At 43.6% G+C, this 19,879-nt stretch overlaps 1 protein-coding gene across 5 annotated transcripts in view; it reads right to left on the bottom strand.

Moving 5' to 3' along the window:
• PLXNB2 (plexin B2) overlaps positions 1-19,879 on the bottom strand; it is a 640,303-nt gene that overhangs the window by 225,026 nt on the left and 395,398 nt on the right. For all 5 annotated transcript variants that reach the window (XM_069229655.1, XM_069229656.1, XM_069229658.1 and 2 more), the window contains one exon: positions 18,460-18,577. In XM_069229655.1, the coding sequence (XP_069085756.1) occupies positions 18,460-18,577 (118 nt within the window). The remainder of the gene's footprint in view (positions 1-18,459; positions 18,578-19,879) is intronic.

The following is a 19,879-nucleotide window of genomic DNA, read 5'->3' as shown; positions in this document are numbered from 1 at the left end:
ACACTTCAGTGGTGTCTCCAATGTGGAGCGGTAGAGTCGGAGAATGACAAACTTGTAGATAGTGGTAGGACTAAGGAAAGGCGTCAATCCAGAAATGTCACATAGGATTTCATACAAGTTTGAGAGTACCGTTCCTAAAGTTGAAATTCCAGTGTGTCCCCATCCTCTATAATCTTTCCAGTAGTGCCACCTGAGGCACGTATGTGCTGATCCATAACCGAGTTTAGCTCGTCAGCTTACCATGAATGGCAAAGCCATTAAGGGGTCCTTCCACACTTCGAAAACCATTGTAGTAGCCTGAGGCAGTCTAGGCGTTCGTCCCCTATGCAGAGAGTAGAGGGGTGTGTTCTTGTCCCCGGTCTATATGTTGCCCCTCTCCTGCCCCAAACCAATAACAATTAATTTCTAAGAATTACCTGGCAGACTTAAGACAGGGCATCTGCCAAACTAAGCTCTCTCGTGGGGGCTTTCCAATTTTAGTATCACAGAAGCTATGCATTCCAGAGCTAAGATACAGCCTTTATTAACATAAACCTCCCACACACGTTCCAGAAAGTACACAATGTATTTAAACCATCCTGTTAAAGTAAGGATGCGCAGAGAATTCTGATGTAAACAGTCCGTTTACCACATGACGATCCAACAGCCGACATGGGTTTCGTCACTTACAGTGACTTTTTCAAGGAGAGTACATAAAAAGATTCCACTTGTAATACATAAAAAGAAGGTGACAGAGATAAGAAAGATACAATAATAAATAATTGTATACTTAACTTACTACCGAAAGAGAAGAGAAAGCGGGCATAAAAATAAAGATAGTGAAGTGAACAAGAAACATTAGAGCGTACCCCTGAAACATTTCGTATATTTATTCCCTAAAACAAGAATTTCCAGAAAGAACCATAAGGTGAAAGTTGCCAAACTGAAACCACTACTGCTGTGTCCAAAGGAAATCCAAAGGAAAGATATAAAAATCATTATTTTATGCCATGGTATTTTATGGAAAACCCAGCTTGCTTCACAATAATAGTAAGTGGATCCCTAAGTGCGATATGTGGCCCATGCTGTTTGGGTAAAGGGGGTCTTGTTGTTAAGATAATAAGAAGAGCCCACCTGACCACAAACGTTCCGTAGACGTCGCAAATGCTGATAGTTAACTCTTAAGCCGTTAGAGGAATAAAGGACCTGTCTGGTTACAGGTACTAACAAGTCATTATAACTTAACTGTGAGTCCCTGTCGAAAGATACCTCAAGCAGGCATACAATGCGTAGAAAATCGTTGTGCTAGAAAATATATAAGATCACATTGATGTCATAAAAGACCATGTTAAATGTCTATGAATACCTGAAATACTTCCATCAAGTTGAATGAAAAGGCGTAGAATTGAAATAATAGTAAGGGCAAACATCCAAACCTTGATAAGTCTGTGCTCTTATTCAATAGAACATAGAGTGAAAGAAAAATAGTAATAAGTAAATAGTCTGAACTAGAATTCTGCAAACAATAGCGCAAAATAGTGAGAGTCACAAACAGTAAAAGACACAAACTGTCAACAATGGATGCCTTAGTCTTAAAAAATGAAATGTTCTCTTACAAAAAAAATCCTAATATGGAAATGATAATACTGACATCAAGTGGTCAAAGGTGCACACCAAGCAATAAATGTATCTAAAGTTTCTCAAACTGATCGGGCAATGTCTCAAGTGTGAGATATTTACCAAGAGTCGGTAAATAGGTCCAAATTACGCTCAGAAGTGTCATGGTGAACCCTATCTCAAATTGAAAACATTAAATCAAGACTGAAAAGGTTAAATGGGAATGCAATCTGCGTAATGTCAAGTATTGTCACAACTAAGTAGTACATAAAGACGGCTGTGTTGGCCCCATCTCCAAGGAATTAAAAACATTTGATGAAAACTAACAAAACTAAGTAGAAACGCAATGCACATATTTGCCCAGTAAACCACAGAAGTGAAAATAATGGAATTTTTAAGTGAAATACCTGATTTCCCTAGGCTTGTCGGGCAGCATTCCCTCCAGAGCGTAGAATAATGCAAAGAGAAATCCCTAGTAAGTAACCCGTTTTATAACTTAACGAAACACCCTGTTGGCCATGAAGGAATAACTAAATGCTCAAGATTGATGCTTGAACGGTTTCGGCCATGTTGGCCTGACAATTATTCTTGAAACTATGTCTTTGCCCATAAATTAAGTGCAGTGACAACCAGCCCCTGAGTAAAATATCTTGTGTCTTTTTGCTTGTCGGGCAGCGTCTTCCCGAGTGTAAGCTAATGCTGAGGGAAATCCATACTCTGCCGCCAGTTCCATGACTTAAAAGAACACCCTGGTGAACATGAAAGAAGGCTTCTATACTAAGGAATGAGACATGTAAGGTTTCGGCCATATTTGCCTGACAATTACCAACTTGAGAACCATCTAATATTCTTCAAACTATGCGGCATCCAAGATTTGTTATGAAGAACAACATTTTTCATCCCTGAAAAGGATTTTAAACTAGTGATGCAATGGGTGTTCATCTAATTGGACTACTGAAACGTTCTTGTAGAAATCCCTAAGCTACATCTAGTATCTCTCAAGGCAGCACTGCACACAGCTGCCCTGGTAGCAACGGGCATGAGCACATGTTTAATAATATCACTCTCCCCTGCTGATCATTATAGTTTGGCATCCTATCAAAGCAAGCAGGATTTTCAAGCTATCATCCACTACACACAGGCGGTCCCACTCAGGTACTTCAAACTATCTAGTTTGGAAGCTGGTCCTCTCCTGCAGACACCGCTATCTCTGAAGCTCTAATACTCTACTGCTCGCAACCCCTTCCTTCAAGGAAAAACCTGGAACGAATCCCTCAAAGGGACTGCTCTCAAAGTCTGGAACTGAATTCTCCTAGCTATAAGAAATATACCATCCTTTCAATTCTTTAAAAAGACAGCTAATACTTGTACTGTTTCAATGTCACTTCCCTCTTGGGCGCTTGTTCAGGTGTTGGACAAGTCCCTTATGCACCACTAGTGCTACATATGTAAACATTTCATGGGGGTACCTGTTACTCAAACTATCTTTATTCAGATTCCTGATGTTCAACCTTTTTATGTAGCTTACGTAAATATGTTTTACTTTGTGAAACACTGTGACAATGTGCATATAAACCTATGCATCAGATCTTTTATAAAGTGCTTGATCATCCAATTGCATATTGTCTGTGCTATATACTGCTAATAAATAAATTACATTTTTACCACTGCTAGTATCAATCTGGAAGGAACACCAGGAAGGGGTCATAAATCTTGGCAAGGAAGTAGTCAGGAGAAAGCATGGGTTGAAAAATCAGACAGTGTGGAAGGAGACAGTTGGGCACAAAGTCAAGAAATCTGACCCAGAAGGGGCAGGTCAGAAGTATTTGTAACCCACTTGGTTATCTGCTTTATCAACTGGAAAAAAGTCAAGAAACGTTATTGGAGATGCAAGGTTTGGGAAAAAGATTGACAGATATCTCTGCCATTAAAAGTAGATAACCTACATTAAGTCTTTGACATATCAGGTATAGCCTCAGAAAAACCCTGAACTTTAAAGTGCAACTGGATGATCCAAATCTCGTTAGCGTCAATGGTTCATCTTGGCCCTGAACACAATCTTTAATCTTCTTTTTAAAAGAGACGATGTTGGGGTGTGTACTGTCCTTTCTACTTCTCATGTTCTGAGATGTAAAGCCTCACAAAGATTCTCCCTGTAAGCCCTTCTTTGACATCAACCTCTATCAGTATCCAGCCAGCACCAGCATTCTATAAATGTTTAAGACAGCTGCAATCCATGTGGTTCTCCACTGTCCAATGGAAATCAAAAACAGGATAGGTAAAAATGTTCAACCTTTATGGTATTACATGGGTTGTATTTAGATGTCCCCCGCAGGCAGTCGCAAAAGTAAACTTTAGTAACTCAGAGTTCAACCATCAGGACCACAATGCCGCACTCTGTGCACTGTGGCATAAGATCATTTTACAAACTGTGTGCATATTTCTGTTACTTAGAATTTGTAAGATTATTATGGTAATAACTTATTTTATATAGTACTTCTGCACCTCCGCCATGTCTATGTTCTGAGTACCTAATATAAGGTACTCAATTTACTGTCCTTCAAAAGGATGGAAGGTTGAGTTGGCCTTAAAATTCAAACGCGTCACCTCCCGAACAACGCTTCAGTCCAGTGGAGTATGACTGAATTGAGCTGTGCCTCCTGTGTGCACTTGCACACATGCCAGAGCCTGTGAAATCTGTTTAAAAAAAACTATGGTTTAGGCTCTGAGATACAGTGCTTGCAGTGCTCTCAGCAAACAAATGAAGATTTATAAACTGATTTCTCTTAGCAACAACAAACTATGGACATGCAGCTTTCGAGCAGACACTCTGCTATGCCTGGTTGGCTGGTTGGTTAGTCCATCCCTCAATTGCTTCCGGCAAGTTTCAGGCTAGCTAAATTAATTGTTAAGAACCAAGTGGCTGCAGTGCTCAAAATTAATAATGGCCAGTTTCCTGGGACTGCGATTTCCTATGTAGCAGCTGTTCTTCAGGATCAATGACCCATCAGTCCAGTGAATGAACAATTTAATCTTAATTATGTAATGCTAAAACAAAAGTAACCATTTCAAACATTCTAATTTGTTTTATATTAACTTGTTATTCTTGATTTTCATAATTGATTTTTTGAGATCCTCCTATTTGTTCTCCTTGGATGCCCAGCTGATTCTCAGTATTACGTTTCCAATATATATGTGTGTATATATATATATATATATATATATATATATATATATATATATATGGAAAATGTCACTTACCCAGTGTACATCTGTTCGTGGCATTAGTCGCTGCAGATTCACATGCTGTGCACATCCCACAATCTGGTGTTGGGCTCGGAGTGTTACAAGTTGTTTTTCTTCGAAGAAGTCTTTTCGAGCCACGAGATCGAGGGACTCCTCCCATTTCGGCTCCATTGCACATGGGCGTCGACTCCATCTTAGATTGTTTTCCCCGCAGAGGGTGAGGTAGGAGTTGTGTATGCTAGTAATAGTGCCCATGCAATGGAGTAAATACGTATGTACATAATGTAGTTTAAAGTAATATATTTACAAATGTACAAATGTTCAAGATCAACTTCTAAACGACTACAGGCTCCCGGGGAGGCGGGTGGGCGCATGTGAATCTGCAGCGACTAATGCCACGAACAGATGTACACTGGGTAAGTGACATTTTCCGTTCAATGGCATGTGTAGCTGCAGATACACATGCTGTGCATAGACTAGGAAGCAGTTATCTCACCAAAAGCGGTGGTTCAGCCTGTAGGAGTTGAAGTTGTTTGAAACAATGTTCGTAGTACTGCTTGACCTACTGTGGCTTGTTGTGCCGTTAACACATCTACACAGTAGTGTTTGGTAAATGTATGAGGCGTAGACCATGTAGCTGCCTTACAAATTTCAGTCATTGGAATATTTCCTAGAAAGGCCATGGTAGCACCTTTCTTTCTAGTTGAGTGTGCCTTTGGTGTAATAGGCAGTTCTCTTTTTGCTTTAAGATAACAGGTTTGAATGCATTTAACTATCCATCTAGCAATGCCTGGTTTAGAAATTGGATTTCCTGTATGAGGTTTTTGGAAAGCAATAAATAATTGTTTTGTTTTTCAAATTAGTTTTGTTCTGTCAATGTAGTACATTAACGCCCTTTTGACGTCTAATGTATGTAGTGCTCTTACAGCTACAGAATCTGGCTGTGGGAAGAACACTGGTAATTCTACTGTCTGATTCAAGTGGAACGGTGATATGACTTGGCAAAAATTTAGGATTTGTTCGTAGAACTACTTTATGCTTGTGTATTTGAATAAGTGGTTCTTGTATGGTGAATGCTTGAATCTCACTTACTCTTCTTAGAGATGTGATGGCAATTAAAAATGCAACTTTCCATGTTAAGTATTGCATTTCACAAGAGTGCATGGGCTCAAAAGGTGGGCCCATGAGTCGTGTTAAGACAATGTTGAGGTTCCATGAAGGAACTGGTAGTGTTCTTGGTGGTGTAATTCTTTTTAGGCCTTCCATAAACACTTTTATGACTGGTATCCTAAATAATGAAGTTGAGTGCATAATTTGCAGGTAAGCTGAAATTGCAGTCAGATGTATCTTAATGGAAGAAAAAGCTAGCTTTGACTTTTGCAAATGTAGTAAGTATCTTACGATGTCTTTGGCAGATGCGTGTAAGGGTTGAATTTGATTATTATGGAAGTAATAAACAAATCTTTTCCACTTATTTGCATAGCAATGTCTAGTGGTAGGTTTTCTAGCTTGTTTTAAGACCTCCATACATTCCTGTGTAAGGTCTAAGTGTCTGAACTCTAGGACTTCAGGAGCCAAATTGCTAGATTCAGCGATGCTGGATTTGGATGTCTGATCTGTTGTCTGTGTTGCGTTAACAGATCTGGTCTGTTTGGTAGTTTGACATGAGGCACTACTCAGAGGTCTAGTAGTGTTGTGTACCAAGGTTGTCTTGTCCATGTTGGTGCTATAAGTATGAGTTTGAGTTTGTTTTGACTCAACTTGTTTACCAGATATGGAAGGAGTGGGAGAGGGGGAAAAGCGTAAGCAAATATCCCTGACCAACTCATCCATAACGCATTGCCCTGAGACTGATCTTGTGGGTACCTGGATGCAAAGTTTCAGCATTTTGCGTTTTCCTTTGTTGCAAATAGATCTATTTGTGGTGTTCCCCAATTGTGGAAGTAAGTGTTCAGGATTTGGGGGTGAATCTCCCATTCGTGGATCTGTTGGTGATCCCGAGAGAGATTGTCTGCTAACTGATTCTGAATTCCTGGAATAAGTTGTGCTATTAGGCGATTGTGGTTGAGAATCGCCCAATGCCAAATTCTCTGTGCTAGGAGACAACTGTGTTGAGTGTGTCCCTCCCTGTTTGTTTAGGTAATACATCGTTGTCATGTTGTCTGTATTGACAAGAATGTGTTTGTGGCTTATTATGGGTTGAAATGCTTTCAGCGCTAGAAATACTGCCAATAGTTCTAAGTGATTTATGTGAAACTGTTTTTGCTGACTGTCCCATTGTCCTTGGATGCTGTGTTGATTGAGATGTGCCCCCCACCCTATCATGGAGGCATCTGTCGTTATTACATATTGTGGCACTGGGTCTTGGAAAGGCCGCCCTTGGTTTAAATTTATACTGTTCCACCATTGAAGCGAGATGTATGTTTGGCGGTCTACCAACACCAGATCTAGAAGTTGACCCTGTGCCTGTGACCATTGAGATGCTAGGCACTGTTGTAAGGGTCGCATGTGCAACCTTGCGTTTGGGACAATGGCTATGCATGAGGACATCATGCCTAGGAGTTTCATCACCATTTTGACTTGTATCTTTTGTTTTGGATACATGGCCTGTATTACATTGTGAAATGCCCGAACCCTTTGTGGGCTTGGAGTGGCAATCCCTTTTGCTGTGTTGATTGTCGCCCCTAAGTATTGCTGTGTTTGACAAGGCAGAAGGTGTGACTTTGTGTAGTTGATTGAGAAACCTAGTTTGTGGAGGGTTTCTATGACATAATTTGTGTGTTGTGAACACCGTTCTAGCGTGTTGGTTTTGATTAGCCAATCGTCTAGGTACGGGAATACATGTATTTGCTGCCTTCTGATATGTGCAGCTACGACTGCCAGGCATTTTGTAAAAACTCTTGGCGCAGTTGTTATTCCGAATGGCAACACCTTGAATTGGTAATGTACTCCTTGGAATACAAACCTTAAGTACTTTCTGTGTGAAGGATGTATCGGTATATGGAAATATGCATCCTTTAGGTCTAGTGTTGTCATGTAGTCTTCTTGTTTGAGCAGTGGGATTACGTCCTGTAATGTCACCATGTGAAAGTGATCTGATTTGATGTAGGTATTTAATGTTCTGAGATCTAGTATAGGTATCAGACTCTTGTCTTTTTTGGGTATGAGAAAGTACAAAGAGTAAACTCCTGTTCCTTTCTGTTGGTTTGGTACTAATTCTATTGCCTCTTTCTGTATCAATGCCTGAACTTCTAGTCCTAGAAGATCTATATGTTGTTTTGACATATTGTGTGTTTTCGGTGGGACGTTTGGAGGGAATTTGAGAAATTCTATGCAATAACCATGCTGGATAATTGCCAGTACCCAAGTGTCTGTTTTTTATCTCCTCCCAATGTTTGTAAAATTTGCTTAGTCTCCCCCCCACAGGTGTTGTGTTGGGGATGTGTGACTTGGAAGTCACTGCTTATTTTGAGGAGTTTTGGGACTTTGGAACTTCCCTCTACTTTTTTGGAACTGTCCCCCTCTATATTGTCCCCGAAAACTTCTCCGCAGATATTGGCTCTGATAAGTGGGCCTTGTTTGTGAGGTCGTGGGTTCTGTGCTGTGCCCTCGAAACCCCCCTCGAAACTGTGTTTTTCGAAATGTGCCTCTGCTCTGTGGGGAGTAGAGTGCGCCCATGGCTCTGGCCGTGTCAGTGTCTTTCTTAAGTTTTTCGATAGCAGTGTCCACCTCCGGCACAAACAACTGCTGTCCATTAAATGGCATATTCAGCACAGCTTGCTGTATTTCTGGTTTAAATCCTGATGTACGCAGCCATGCAGGTCTCCTTATTGTCACTGCTGTGTTGACAGTTCTAGCAGCTGTGTCTGCAGCATCCATTGCTGACCGTATCTGATTGTTGGAGATACTTTGTCCTTCTTTTACTACCTGCTGTGCTCTCTTCTGGAACTCTCTGGGCAAATGTTCTATAAAGTGTTGCATTTCGTCCCAATGAGCCCTATCGTATCTGGCCAGCAAAGCCTGTGAATTTGCAATACGCCACTGGTTTGCTGCCTGTGCCGCCACCCTTTTGCCTGCTGCGTCGAATTTTCTTTCTTTATCTGGAGGTGGTGCATCTCCTGAAGTATGGGAGTTCGCTTTCTTGCGAGCTGCCCCTACTACAACTGAGTCCGGTGTTAGCTGTTGTGTGACGTACACGGGGTCTGTTGGTGGCGGTTTATATTTTTTCTCCACTCTTGGAGTAATGGCCCTTCCTTTTACAGGCTCCTCAAACACTTGTTTGGAGTGTTTTAGCATTCCGGGTAGCATGGGAAGACTCTGGTACTGGCTGTGTGTGGACGACAGTGTGTTAAATAGAAAGTCGTCCTCAATGGGCTCTGCATGCAGGCTGACGTTATGAAATGCTGCTGCTCTCGACACCACCTGTGCGTAAGCTGTACTATCCTCTGGAGGCGACGGTCTAGCTGGATAACAGTCAGGACTATTATCTGACACTGGTGCGTCATAAAGGTCCCACGCGTCAGGGTAGTCTTGACTCATCCCTGTATGGGTCGGGGATTGCATCATAGGTGGAGTAGCTACCGGTGATGTTTGTGGCGAGCGTTGTGGAGACGGTGGCGGGCTTACTTGTTTAGCCACATTTGCCTGTGGCTGCTTGTCTTTCTCCTGGAATGGAAGCTTGCGTTTCATTCTAATAGGAGGGAGAGTGCTGATCTTCCCCATTTCTTTTTGGATGTGGAGCCTTCTTTGGGTGTAGTCTGGCTCCATTGTCTCCAATTCCTGTCCAAAACTATGTATTTTCATTTGTGAGGACAGTCCTTGTTCCTCTGTGTAGGAACTTGATTTCGGTCCCGAGGCCGGATGTTTCGTTATCGAAACCTTTTCGGCTACTTTTTTCGGTTCCGACGAAACCTTTTTTGCTTTCGGTGTCGTAGTTTCTTGGTGCAGACTTATTTCGGTGCCGCTGTCTCTGTGCCCAACTTGCTCGGAGCCACTATCTCAGGCCCGAGATTGCTGTGTGGCGGTATCTCGGCCGGAGTCGGATGACTTAGACACCAGCGTGCCCTTTTTCGGTGCCGATGATCGGTCACCTATTTTTTGGGTTAAGCCATGGCCTGTTGGCCGTGGCGTCCCCTGGGCTTTTGTGCTCTTTTCGTGAGTTTTGTGTTTCGACGTCTTACTCACGGTTTTCGGCGTTTCTTCGAGATCGATCTCATCCGAGTCCGATTCCTGGATGGAGAAGGTTCCTTCCGCCTCCTCGAAACGCCCTTGTCCTGTCGGCGCCGACGCCATTTGCAGTCTTCTTGCTCTTCGGTCCCTTAGTGTCTTCCTGGACCGAAACGCTCGACAGGCTTCACAAGTATCTTCCTTGTGTTCTGGTGACAAACACAAGTTACAGACCAGATGCCGATCTGTTTATGGATACTTGTTATGGCATTTTGGGCAGAAGCGGAATGGGGTCCGTTCCATCAGCCTTGAAGAGACACGTGGCCGGGCCGACCAGGCCCCGACGGGGGATCGAAAAAACCCCGAAGGGCCACCGGAGCTCTTCAAAAGTCGGTGTTGATCTGTTGTAACTAACCCGATACCGAACGCAAACAATACCGACGATTTTTCCGAGATTCTAACTAACTTTCCGACCCGAAACACGGAGCGAAAAGGAACACGTCCGAACCCGATGGTGGAAAAAAACAATCTAAGATGGAGTCGACGCCCATGCGCAATGGCGCCGAAATGGGAGGAGTCCCTCGATCTCGTGACTCAAAAAGACTTCTTCGAAGAAAAACAACTTGTAACACTCCGAGCCCAACACCAGATTGCGGGATGTGCACAGCATGTGTATCTGCAGCTACACATGCCATCGAATATATATATATATATGGAAAATGTCACTTACCCAGTGTACATCTGTTCGTGGCATGAGACGCTGCAGATTCACATGCTGTGCATATCCCGCCATCTAGTGTTGGGCTCGGAGTGTTACAAGTTGTTTTTCTTCGAAGAAGTCTTTGAGTCACGAGATCGAGGGACTCCTCCCCTTTCGGCTCCATTGCGCATGGGCGTCGACTCCATGTTAGATTGTTTTCCCTGCAGAGAGTGAGGTAGGAGTTGTGTATATAGTAATAGTGCCCATGCAATGGAGTAAGTATGTATGTACATAATGTGTCTAAAAGTGATATATATATTTACAAATGTACAAGTTTATTTTTATCAACTTAAACGGCTACAGGCTCCCGGGGAGGTGGGAGGGCGCATGTGAATCTGCAGAACTCATGCCACGAACAGATATACACTGGGTAAGTGACATTTTCCGTTCGATGGCATGTGTAGCTACAGATACACATGCTGTGCATAGACTAGTAAGCAGTTATCTCCCCAAAAGCGGTGGTCTAGCCTGTAGGAGTTGAAGTGTTTTGAAATAATGTTCGTAATACTGCCTGTCCTACTGTGGCTTGTTGTGTTAACACATCCACACAGTAATGTTTAGTGAATGTATGAGGCATAGACCATGTGGCTGCCTTACAAATTTCTTTCATTGGTATATTTCCTAGAAAGGCCATGGTGGCGCCTTTCTTTCTAGTGGAGTGTGCCTTTGGTGTAATAGGCAGTTCTCTCTTTGCTTTAACATAACAAGTTTGAATACACTTAACTATCCATCTGGCAATGCCCTGTTTGGATATTGGATTTCCTGCATGAGGTTTTTGAAAAGCTACAAACAATAGTTTTGTCTTGCAAAATTGTTTGGTTCTATCAATGTAATACATTAGTGCTCTTTTTATGTCTAATGTATGTAATGCTCTTTCAGCTACAGAGTGTGGTTCTGGAAAAAAATACTGGGAGTTCCACTGTTTGATTTAAGTGGAACAGTGATATAACTTTTGGTAAAAATTTGGGATTTGTGCGTAGAACCACTTTGTGTGTTTGTATGAAGGGTTCCTGTATGGTAAAGGCTTGTATTTCACTTACTCTTGTAAGAGATGTGATAGCTATTAGGAAGGCTACTTTCCATGTTAAGTATTGCATCTCACAAGAGTGCATGGGTTCAAATGGTGGATCCACGAGTTGTGTTAATACAATATTGAGGTTGCACGAAGGAACTGGTGGTGTTCTTGGGGGAATGATCCTTTTTAGACCCTCCATAAATGCTTTTATGACTGGGATTCTAAATAGTGATGTTGAATGTGTAATTTGCAGATAAGCAGAAATTGCTGTGAGATGTATTCTAATGGATGAAAAAGCTAACTTAGACTTTTGTAAGTGTAGTAAGTAGCTTACAATGTTTTTTGTGGACGCGTGTAATGGTTGAATTTGATTATTATGACAGTAATATACAAATCGTTTCCATTTATTTGCGTAGCAATGTCTTGTAGTAGGTTTCCTAGCCTGTTTGATGACCTCCATACATTCTTGTGTAAGGTCTAGATGTCCAAATTCTAAGACTTCAGGAGCCAGATTGCTAGATTGAGCGATGCTGGATTTGGGTGTCTGATCTGTTGTTTGTGTTGAGTTAACAGATCTGGTCTGTTTGGTAGTTTGATATGAGGCACTACTGACAGGTCTAGTAGTGTTGTGTACCATGGTTGGCGTGCCCAAGTTGGTGCTACTAGTATTAGTTTGAGTTTGTTTTGTAAGCAAAGCAAGTATCCCTGACCAACTCATCCATAACGCATTGCCCTTGGAGTGAGGCTGTGGGTACCTGGATGCAAAGTTTTGGCATTTTGCGTTTTCTTTTGTTGCGAATAGGTCTACTTGCGGTGTTCCCCAGTTTTGGAAGTAGGTTTGTAGTATCTGGGGATGAATTTACCATTCGTGGATCTGTTGGTGATCTCGACTGAGATTGTCTGCTAACTGGTTTTGAATTCTTGGGATGTATTGCGCTATTAGGCGAATGTGATTGTGAATCGCCCAATGCCAAATCTTTTGTGCTAAGAGACACAGCTGTGATGAGTGTGTCCCTCCCGGTTTGTTTATGTAATAGATTGTTGTCATGTTGTCTGTTTTGACAAGAATGTGTTTGTGGGCTATTAGTGGTTGAAATGCTTTCAATGCTAGAAACACTGCTAGTAGTTCTAGTTGATTTATATGAAGTTGTTTTTGCTGAGTGTCCCATTGTCCCTGGATGCTGTGTTGGTTGAGGTGTGCTCCCCACCCTACCATGGAAGCATCTGTTGTGATCGCGTATTGAGGCACTGGGTCTTGGAAAGGCCGCCCTTGGTTTAAATGTATAGGATTCCACCATTGAAGCGAGGTGTGTGTTTGGCGGTCTATCAACAATAGATCTTGAAGTCGACCCTGTGCTTGTGTCCATTGTGTCGCTAGGCACTGCTGTAAGGGCCGCATGTGTAATCTTGCGTTTGGGACAATGGCTATGCATGAAGACATCATGCCTAGAAGTTTCATCACTAATTTTACTTGATATTGTTGGTTTGGGTGCATGCTTTGTATTACGTTTTGGAATGCTTGTACCCTTTGTGGACTTGGAGTGGCAATCCCTTTTTTTGTGTTGATTGTCGCTCCTAAGTATTGTTGTATTTGACACGGTTTTAAGTGTGATTTTAGGTAGTTTATTGAGAACCCTAGTTTGTGAAGGGTTTCTATGACGTATTTTGTGTGTTGAAGACACTGTTTCTGATTGCTGGTTTTTATTAACCAATCGTCTAGATACGGGAATACGTGTATGTGCTGTCTTCTGATATGTGCGGCTACTACTGCAAGGCATTTTGTAAATACCCTTGGTGCTGTTGTTATCCCGAATGGTAACACTTTGAATTGGTAGTGTACCCCTTGGATTACAAACCTTAAGTATTTCCTGTGTGAAGGATGTATGGGTATATGGAAGTAAGCATCCTTGAGATCTAATGTTGACATGTAGTCTTGTTGTTTGAGCAAGGGGATCACGTCTTGAAGTGTTACCATGTGAAAGTGATCTGATGTAAAGATTTAGGGGGTCATTCTGACCCTGACGGGCGGCGGAGGCCGCCCGCCAGAGTTCCCCCACCAAAATACCGCTCCGCGGTCGAAAGACCGCTGAGGGTATTTTGGGATTTGCCCTGGGCTGGCGGGCGACCGCCAAAAGGCCGCCCGCCAGCCCAGGGCAAATCAACCTTCCCACGAGGACGCTGGCTCAGAATTGAGCCGGCGGAGTGGGAAGGTGCGACGGGTGCAGTGGCACCCGTCGCGTATTTCAGTGTCTGCAAAGCAGACACTGAAATACAGAGTGGGGCCCTCTTACGGGGGCCCCTGCAGTGCCCCAGGGGCCCCGCGGCACCCCCTACCGCCATCCTGTTCCTGGCGGGAGACCCGCCAGGAACAGGATGGCGGTAGGGGGTGTCAGAATCCCCATGGCGGCGGAGCACGCTCCGCCGCCATGGAGGATTCTCAGGGGCAGCGGAAAACCGGCGGAAAACCGGCGGGAGACCGCCGGTTTTCCAGCGGTCAGAATGCCCTGCGGGGCACCGCCGGCCTGTCGGCGGTGCTCCCGCCGACCCTGGCCCCGGCGGTCTCAGACCGCCGGGGTCAGAATCAGGGCCTTAGTGTTCTGAGATCTAAGATGGGTCTCAGAGTTTTGTCCTTTTTTGGTATTAGAAAATACAGGGAATAAACACCTGTTCCTTTCTGATGGTTGGGTACCAGTTCTATTGCCTCTTTCTGTAACAACGCTTGGACTTCTAGTTGTAATAGATCTAAGTGCTGTTTGGACATGTTGTGTGTTCTTGGGGGCACATTTGGTGGTAATTGTAGGAATTCTATGCAATAACCTTGTTGGATAATGGCTAGGACCCACGAGTCTGCAGTTATTTTTTTCCCAATTTTTTTAATAATCTGTGAGTCTTTCCCCCCCCCCCCACTGGTGTTATGTGTTGGGGATTTGTGACATTGAAGTCACTGTTTAGTTTGTGGGGTCTTTGGGCTTTGGAATTTCCCTCTGGTTTTAGGGAACTGTCCACCTACTGGCTCTGGTATGTGGGTCTGGCCTGTGAGGTTGAGGGTTCTGTGCTTTGGGCTCGAAACCCCCCCTCTAAAGTGTGGCTTCCTAAAGGTGCCTCTGCTCTGTGGAGAGTAGAGCGCGCCCATGGCTTTGGGTGTGTCGGTGTCCTTATTGAGCTTCTCTATAGCTGTATCCACCTCCGGCCCAAACAACTGTTGTCCATTAAAAGGCATATTAAGCACAGCTTGCTGAATCTCTGGCTTAAATCCGTAGGTGCGTAGCCATGCGTGTCTCTGAATAGTGACCGCTGTGTTTACAGTTCTGGCGGCGGTGTCTGCTGCGTCCTTCGCCGATCGTATCTGGTTGTTGGAGATACTTTGGCCCTCCTCCACCACTTGCTCTGCCCGCTTTTGAAACTCCTTGGGAAGATGTTAAAAAAATGCTGCATTTCATCCCAATGAGCCCTGTCATATCTTGCCAATAAAGCCTGTGAATTGGCAATGCGCCATTGATTGGCTGCCTGTGCTGCAACTCTTTTCCCCGCTGCATCAAACTTTCGACTTTCTTTGTCGGGTGGTGGTGCATCCCCAGAAGTCTGTGAGTTTGCCCTTTTGCAGGCTGCGCCTACTACCACAGAGTCAGGTGTTAGTTGTTGCGTGATGTACACAGGGTCCGTAGGGGGAGGCTTGTACTTCTTTTCCACCCTAGGTGTAATGGCTCTGCATTTAACGGGGTCTTGAAACACTTGTTTTGCGTGTTTTAACATCCCTGGTAACATCGGCAGACTTTGGTACTGGCTGTGTGTTGATGACAAAGTATTGAATAAAAAGTCATCCTCAATAGGTTCAGCATGAAGTGCTACATTGTGAAAAGTAGCTGCTCTGAGCACCACCTGCATGTAAGCAGTACTGTCTTCTGGTGGTGACGGCTTTGCCTGGTAGCAATCTGGACTATTGTCAGATACTGGTGCATCGTATAGATCCCATGCATCTGGGTCATCCTGGCTCATCCATGTGTGCGTTGGAGATTGCATCATTGGGGGGTTTGCAATTGGTGACAGTTGCGGTGAGTGTTGTGGCGAAAAACGTGGTCGAGTTTTTTCTTTAGCCACTTTTGCTTTTGGCTGTTTATCTGTTTCTTGGAAAGCAAGTTTCCCTTTCATTTTAATAGGGGGAAGAGTTCTTATTTTCCCTGTGTCTTTCTGAATATGGAGCCTTCTTTGTGTATAGTCTGGCTCTCCCAGCTCTAATTCTTGTCCAAATTTATGGCCTTGAAGTTGTGATGAAAGGCCTTGTTCTTCGGAATAGGAGCCCTGTTTCGGCTCCGATGCTGGGTGTTTCGGCGCCAAAACTTTTTCCGCAGTCTTTTTTGGCTCCGAAGCCACCTTTTTCGGTTTCAGGGTGCCGATCTCTCGGTGCCGACTTTGCTCGGAGCCAGTATCTCGGTGCAGAGTATACTCTGTGCCGGCATCTCGACCGGAGTCGGATGTCTTCGACACGTGTGTGCCCTTTTTCGGTGCCGATGGTTGGTCACCGTGCTTACGGGTTAAGCCATGGCCTGCCGGCGGTGGCGTCCCCTGGGCTTTCATTATTTTTGTGCGAGTTTTGGCCAGTGCAGTTTTACTCACGGTTTTCGCCGGCTGCTCACTTTCGGCCTCGTACGAGTCCGAATCAGGAATGGAGAAAGTCTCCTCTTATTCGACGTCGTGGTGTCCTGACGGCGTCAACACCATTTGAAGCCTTCGAGCTCTCCGGTCCCGTAGCGTCTTTTGCGACCGAAATGCACGACAGGCCTCGTAGGTATCCTCTTTGTGTTCGGGGGACAAACACCAATTACAGACCAAATGCTGGTCTGTGTAAGGATACTTATTGTGGTATTCGGGGCAGAAGCGGAATGGGGTCTGTTCCATGAGCCTTGAAGACGCACGCAGTCAGGCCGACCAGGCCCCGCCGGGGAATGGAAGCCCCGAAGGGCTACCGGAGCTCTTCTTTTATTCGGTGTCGATCTACTATAACTAACCCGATACCGAACGCAAACAATACCGTCGAGTTTTCCCAGGTTTAACTAACTTTCCGAACCGAAACACAGAGCGAAGAGGAACACGTCCGAACCCGATGGCGGAAAGAAAACAATCTAACATGGAGTCGACGCCCATGCGCAATAGAGCCGAAAGGGGAGGAGTCCCTCGATCTCGTGACTTGAAAAGACTTCTTCAAAGAGAAACAACTTGTAACACTCCGAGCCCAACACTAGATGGCGGGATATGCACAGCATGTGTATCTGCAGCTACACATGCCATCGAACATATATATATATATATATATATTTGCACAAACGGTCCTTATCCCGGTAATAGAATAAGAAACATCTCAACATGCTTATTACATTTCACCACACAACTGATTATTTAACTGGCTAATCTGGTATCAACAGTATTGAACATTATTGAACTGAGAAAAATAACCCAAGGTCTAGTCAAATAAAATAACCCCTATTTGGTGTCTAAAACACATCCATTAATCCAAAGTTAGCACACATGCAAATAAGTAATTCTACTCACATTTGGGTGGTGTAAGTATTCTAAAGTGTACTTTTACCTACTGGTGGCCAGAGCACGTAAATGGGGTGTAGATTATTTTTAAACATTAACTCAGTGCCTCTGATGAGGATGGTCAATTGAGAAGTTAACTGGTAGATGCACCAAACAGCTGGTCTTGCAGATGCAAGTAACAAACATTTCTCTTACTTACAAGAACGTATAGCTGATCTTAATCACATCAAAATGGTTGTGACAAACATTACAACTTTTGTACTCTATCATTGTTGCACTCCTGCCTCGTACACACCGCCAACATTTCTTGCATTAAGATGTGCAAGGTGGCTCAATACCCATGAGGGGCAGGATGTTGACACTGAAGGAAACTCGAGGATAAACACATGAAGTGGAACAGGCATTACCACCAACATAAAACATTCATGAACATCAAGCCACGCTTGGCATGGCACATCAGTCATGCAACCTACAGAAACAATCACAGATGGCTTTTCAATGTAGTTTTCACTGTGATTCAAGACGGTGACACTAAGGAATTGTACATTCTGGACAACTGACATAAGTCCCTGATTTATGATGCAAATATAAAGGGGAACTATAGAAAAGTGTAGAGGTTCAGTCATGAAAGCACTGAACAGCACAACCTCTGTATAGCAGCTAAATGGTTCAACAGAAAACCAGCAGAGTGAAAATCCCTCCTTTGTCTTCTGAGTGGGTGACATCACTTTCTTTAACTGGGACATCTACATTGACATGCAATCATTTTGTACTTTGAAAGTCCTAAATTATTCTGCTTCCCTAAAGGTAATATGGCAGCGTTTTTCAGGATTATACGCACTCAGTTGGACTGCCCTTAGTGTAACAATCTCTTCAAAAAACAATTCTTTCCATCTAAAAGCCAGTAAATGAGGAAAAGGAAAAAATATGGTTTTGAGGACAATCTCATACTGCAATTATACCACATTTGGAAGCGCACGTTATACTCCCTTAGGCGGAAACCTAGTTACCAGCCTTCTGTGGCTCCTGTTAGCTTTTAAAAATACAGTTTCTTAGTAGTTCTAGCAAATTTACAGGTAATCTATAGAGACTTTAGGAGAGGACGAAAATGCTTACAGAATTCAAATAGCATACTTACGGAAGATTTTTTGAAAGATGCATCGCAGCTTCACAGTCGTAAAAAGGGTACGTTCCAGACGTAAAAAACACTTTATTTTCTCTTTTGAAGTTTAAACTAATGGCAACTAAAATATGATCTGCAAACAAAAACAAAGATGTGCATTTGTATGGGGTCCCGAATACAATTCCGTAGGGGGGAAAAACAAGGTTAATACTCATGAGCAGACACTATTAAAGTAGATGTAGTTCGGAGATTAAATGGAATATTCAATATAAGGTATTATTGTGCTCAACAGCAATCGACCAGTTGATCTGGCAGGAAGCAGGCCAGGTAGGTGAATGTACAACTGGGGCCACAAAATGCACAATTTTTCTTTCAGTGTTTATGAATATCTGAAAATGTGCAATACCCTGTTCCTTTAGCGGGACCGACTGTGGTACCCTTGCTATGGTGATTAAACTGATAGTGTACCTCCAACACCAACTAGAAAATCAACTCATGTCCACTAACTGGTATACAGATTAATTTAGATGCAGCAAATGGGTAAAGCTCGCATGTACGGAAACATTATTCAAACTAAAAAGACATCACACTAGCAGTAAGTTTTTTTTTTTGTTTTTTTTCATCAGAGCCCTTGAATAACCTAACTTGCACTAGTCCCCAACAAACTGGACTGCTTCCGAGTGTGTAAAGAAACCAGGCTTACACTCTGAAGCGTCAAAATCTGGGAGTGTAAGAGTGCACAATAGGTGCTCAATAGCCATGCATGAGGGCCAGAGCCATTTCATATGTTTAGGGTAAACAGTGCGTGCATGGGCTCGTATTTATTGATTGTATGCAAATTCACCTCTTGTGGAAACTGATGCTCTGACCACGCACCAGCCCTTGTTAGTGTTTGGCACCAGTGGGAGAGCGTTGTGGTAAAATACTGTGATCCTGCCAATGCCTCCCAACCTTAGGAGGTACAACTGTTCAAGCTTTGAAGGAACTGGGGTGCTTGGAGGTGCTCTGTCCGTCTTAAGTCATTTCTAAGTTCAATGTCATCCGTGACTAATTTAGCTCTGTACACGGACATCCTCAACTCAGACTGTGCCACCGTGCCACAGGGTATCTCCTACTACATGGGCACCCGGCGAGGAACCGATATCACAGTGTGCACATAATTAGCTGGAAACCCCTGCAGCGAGCAGGTTTCCAGCACGGTCTGCAGGTTCTGCGCAGCAGGTGTCCAGTACAGGCATGAAACCTCCCAGTCCAGCGGCGGCAGCTTCAGAAGTTGTATTCTTTGGTGTTGGAGGGAGGAGAAAGTGAATGTGCCTCGGGCTGTACCTGCCACTTAGTCTCACTCATTGAGGCCTTGCCCCCTCACATTGTGAAAACTGTTCATACATTGGGAGGCCTGTGCACACCTTTCCAAGCGTTTATTGATGGAAATATA

This window comes from Pleurodeles waltl, chromosome 4_1, assembly GCF_031143425.1.
Source record: "Pleurodeles waltl isolate 20211129_DDA chromosome 4_1, aPleWal1.hap1.20221129, whole genome shotgun sequence".
Classification (NCBI taxonomy): domain Eukaryota; kingdom Metazoa; phylum Chordata; class Amphibia; order Caudata; family Salamandridae; genus Pleurodeles; species Pleurodeles waltl.
This window is presented reverse-complemented; position numbering and strand designations above follow the sequence as displayed.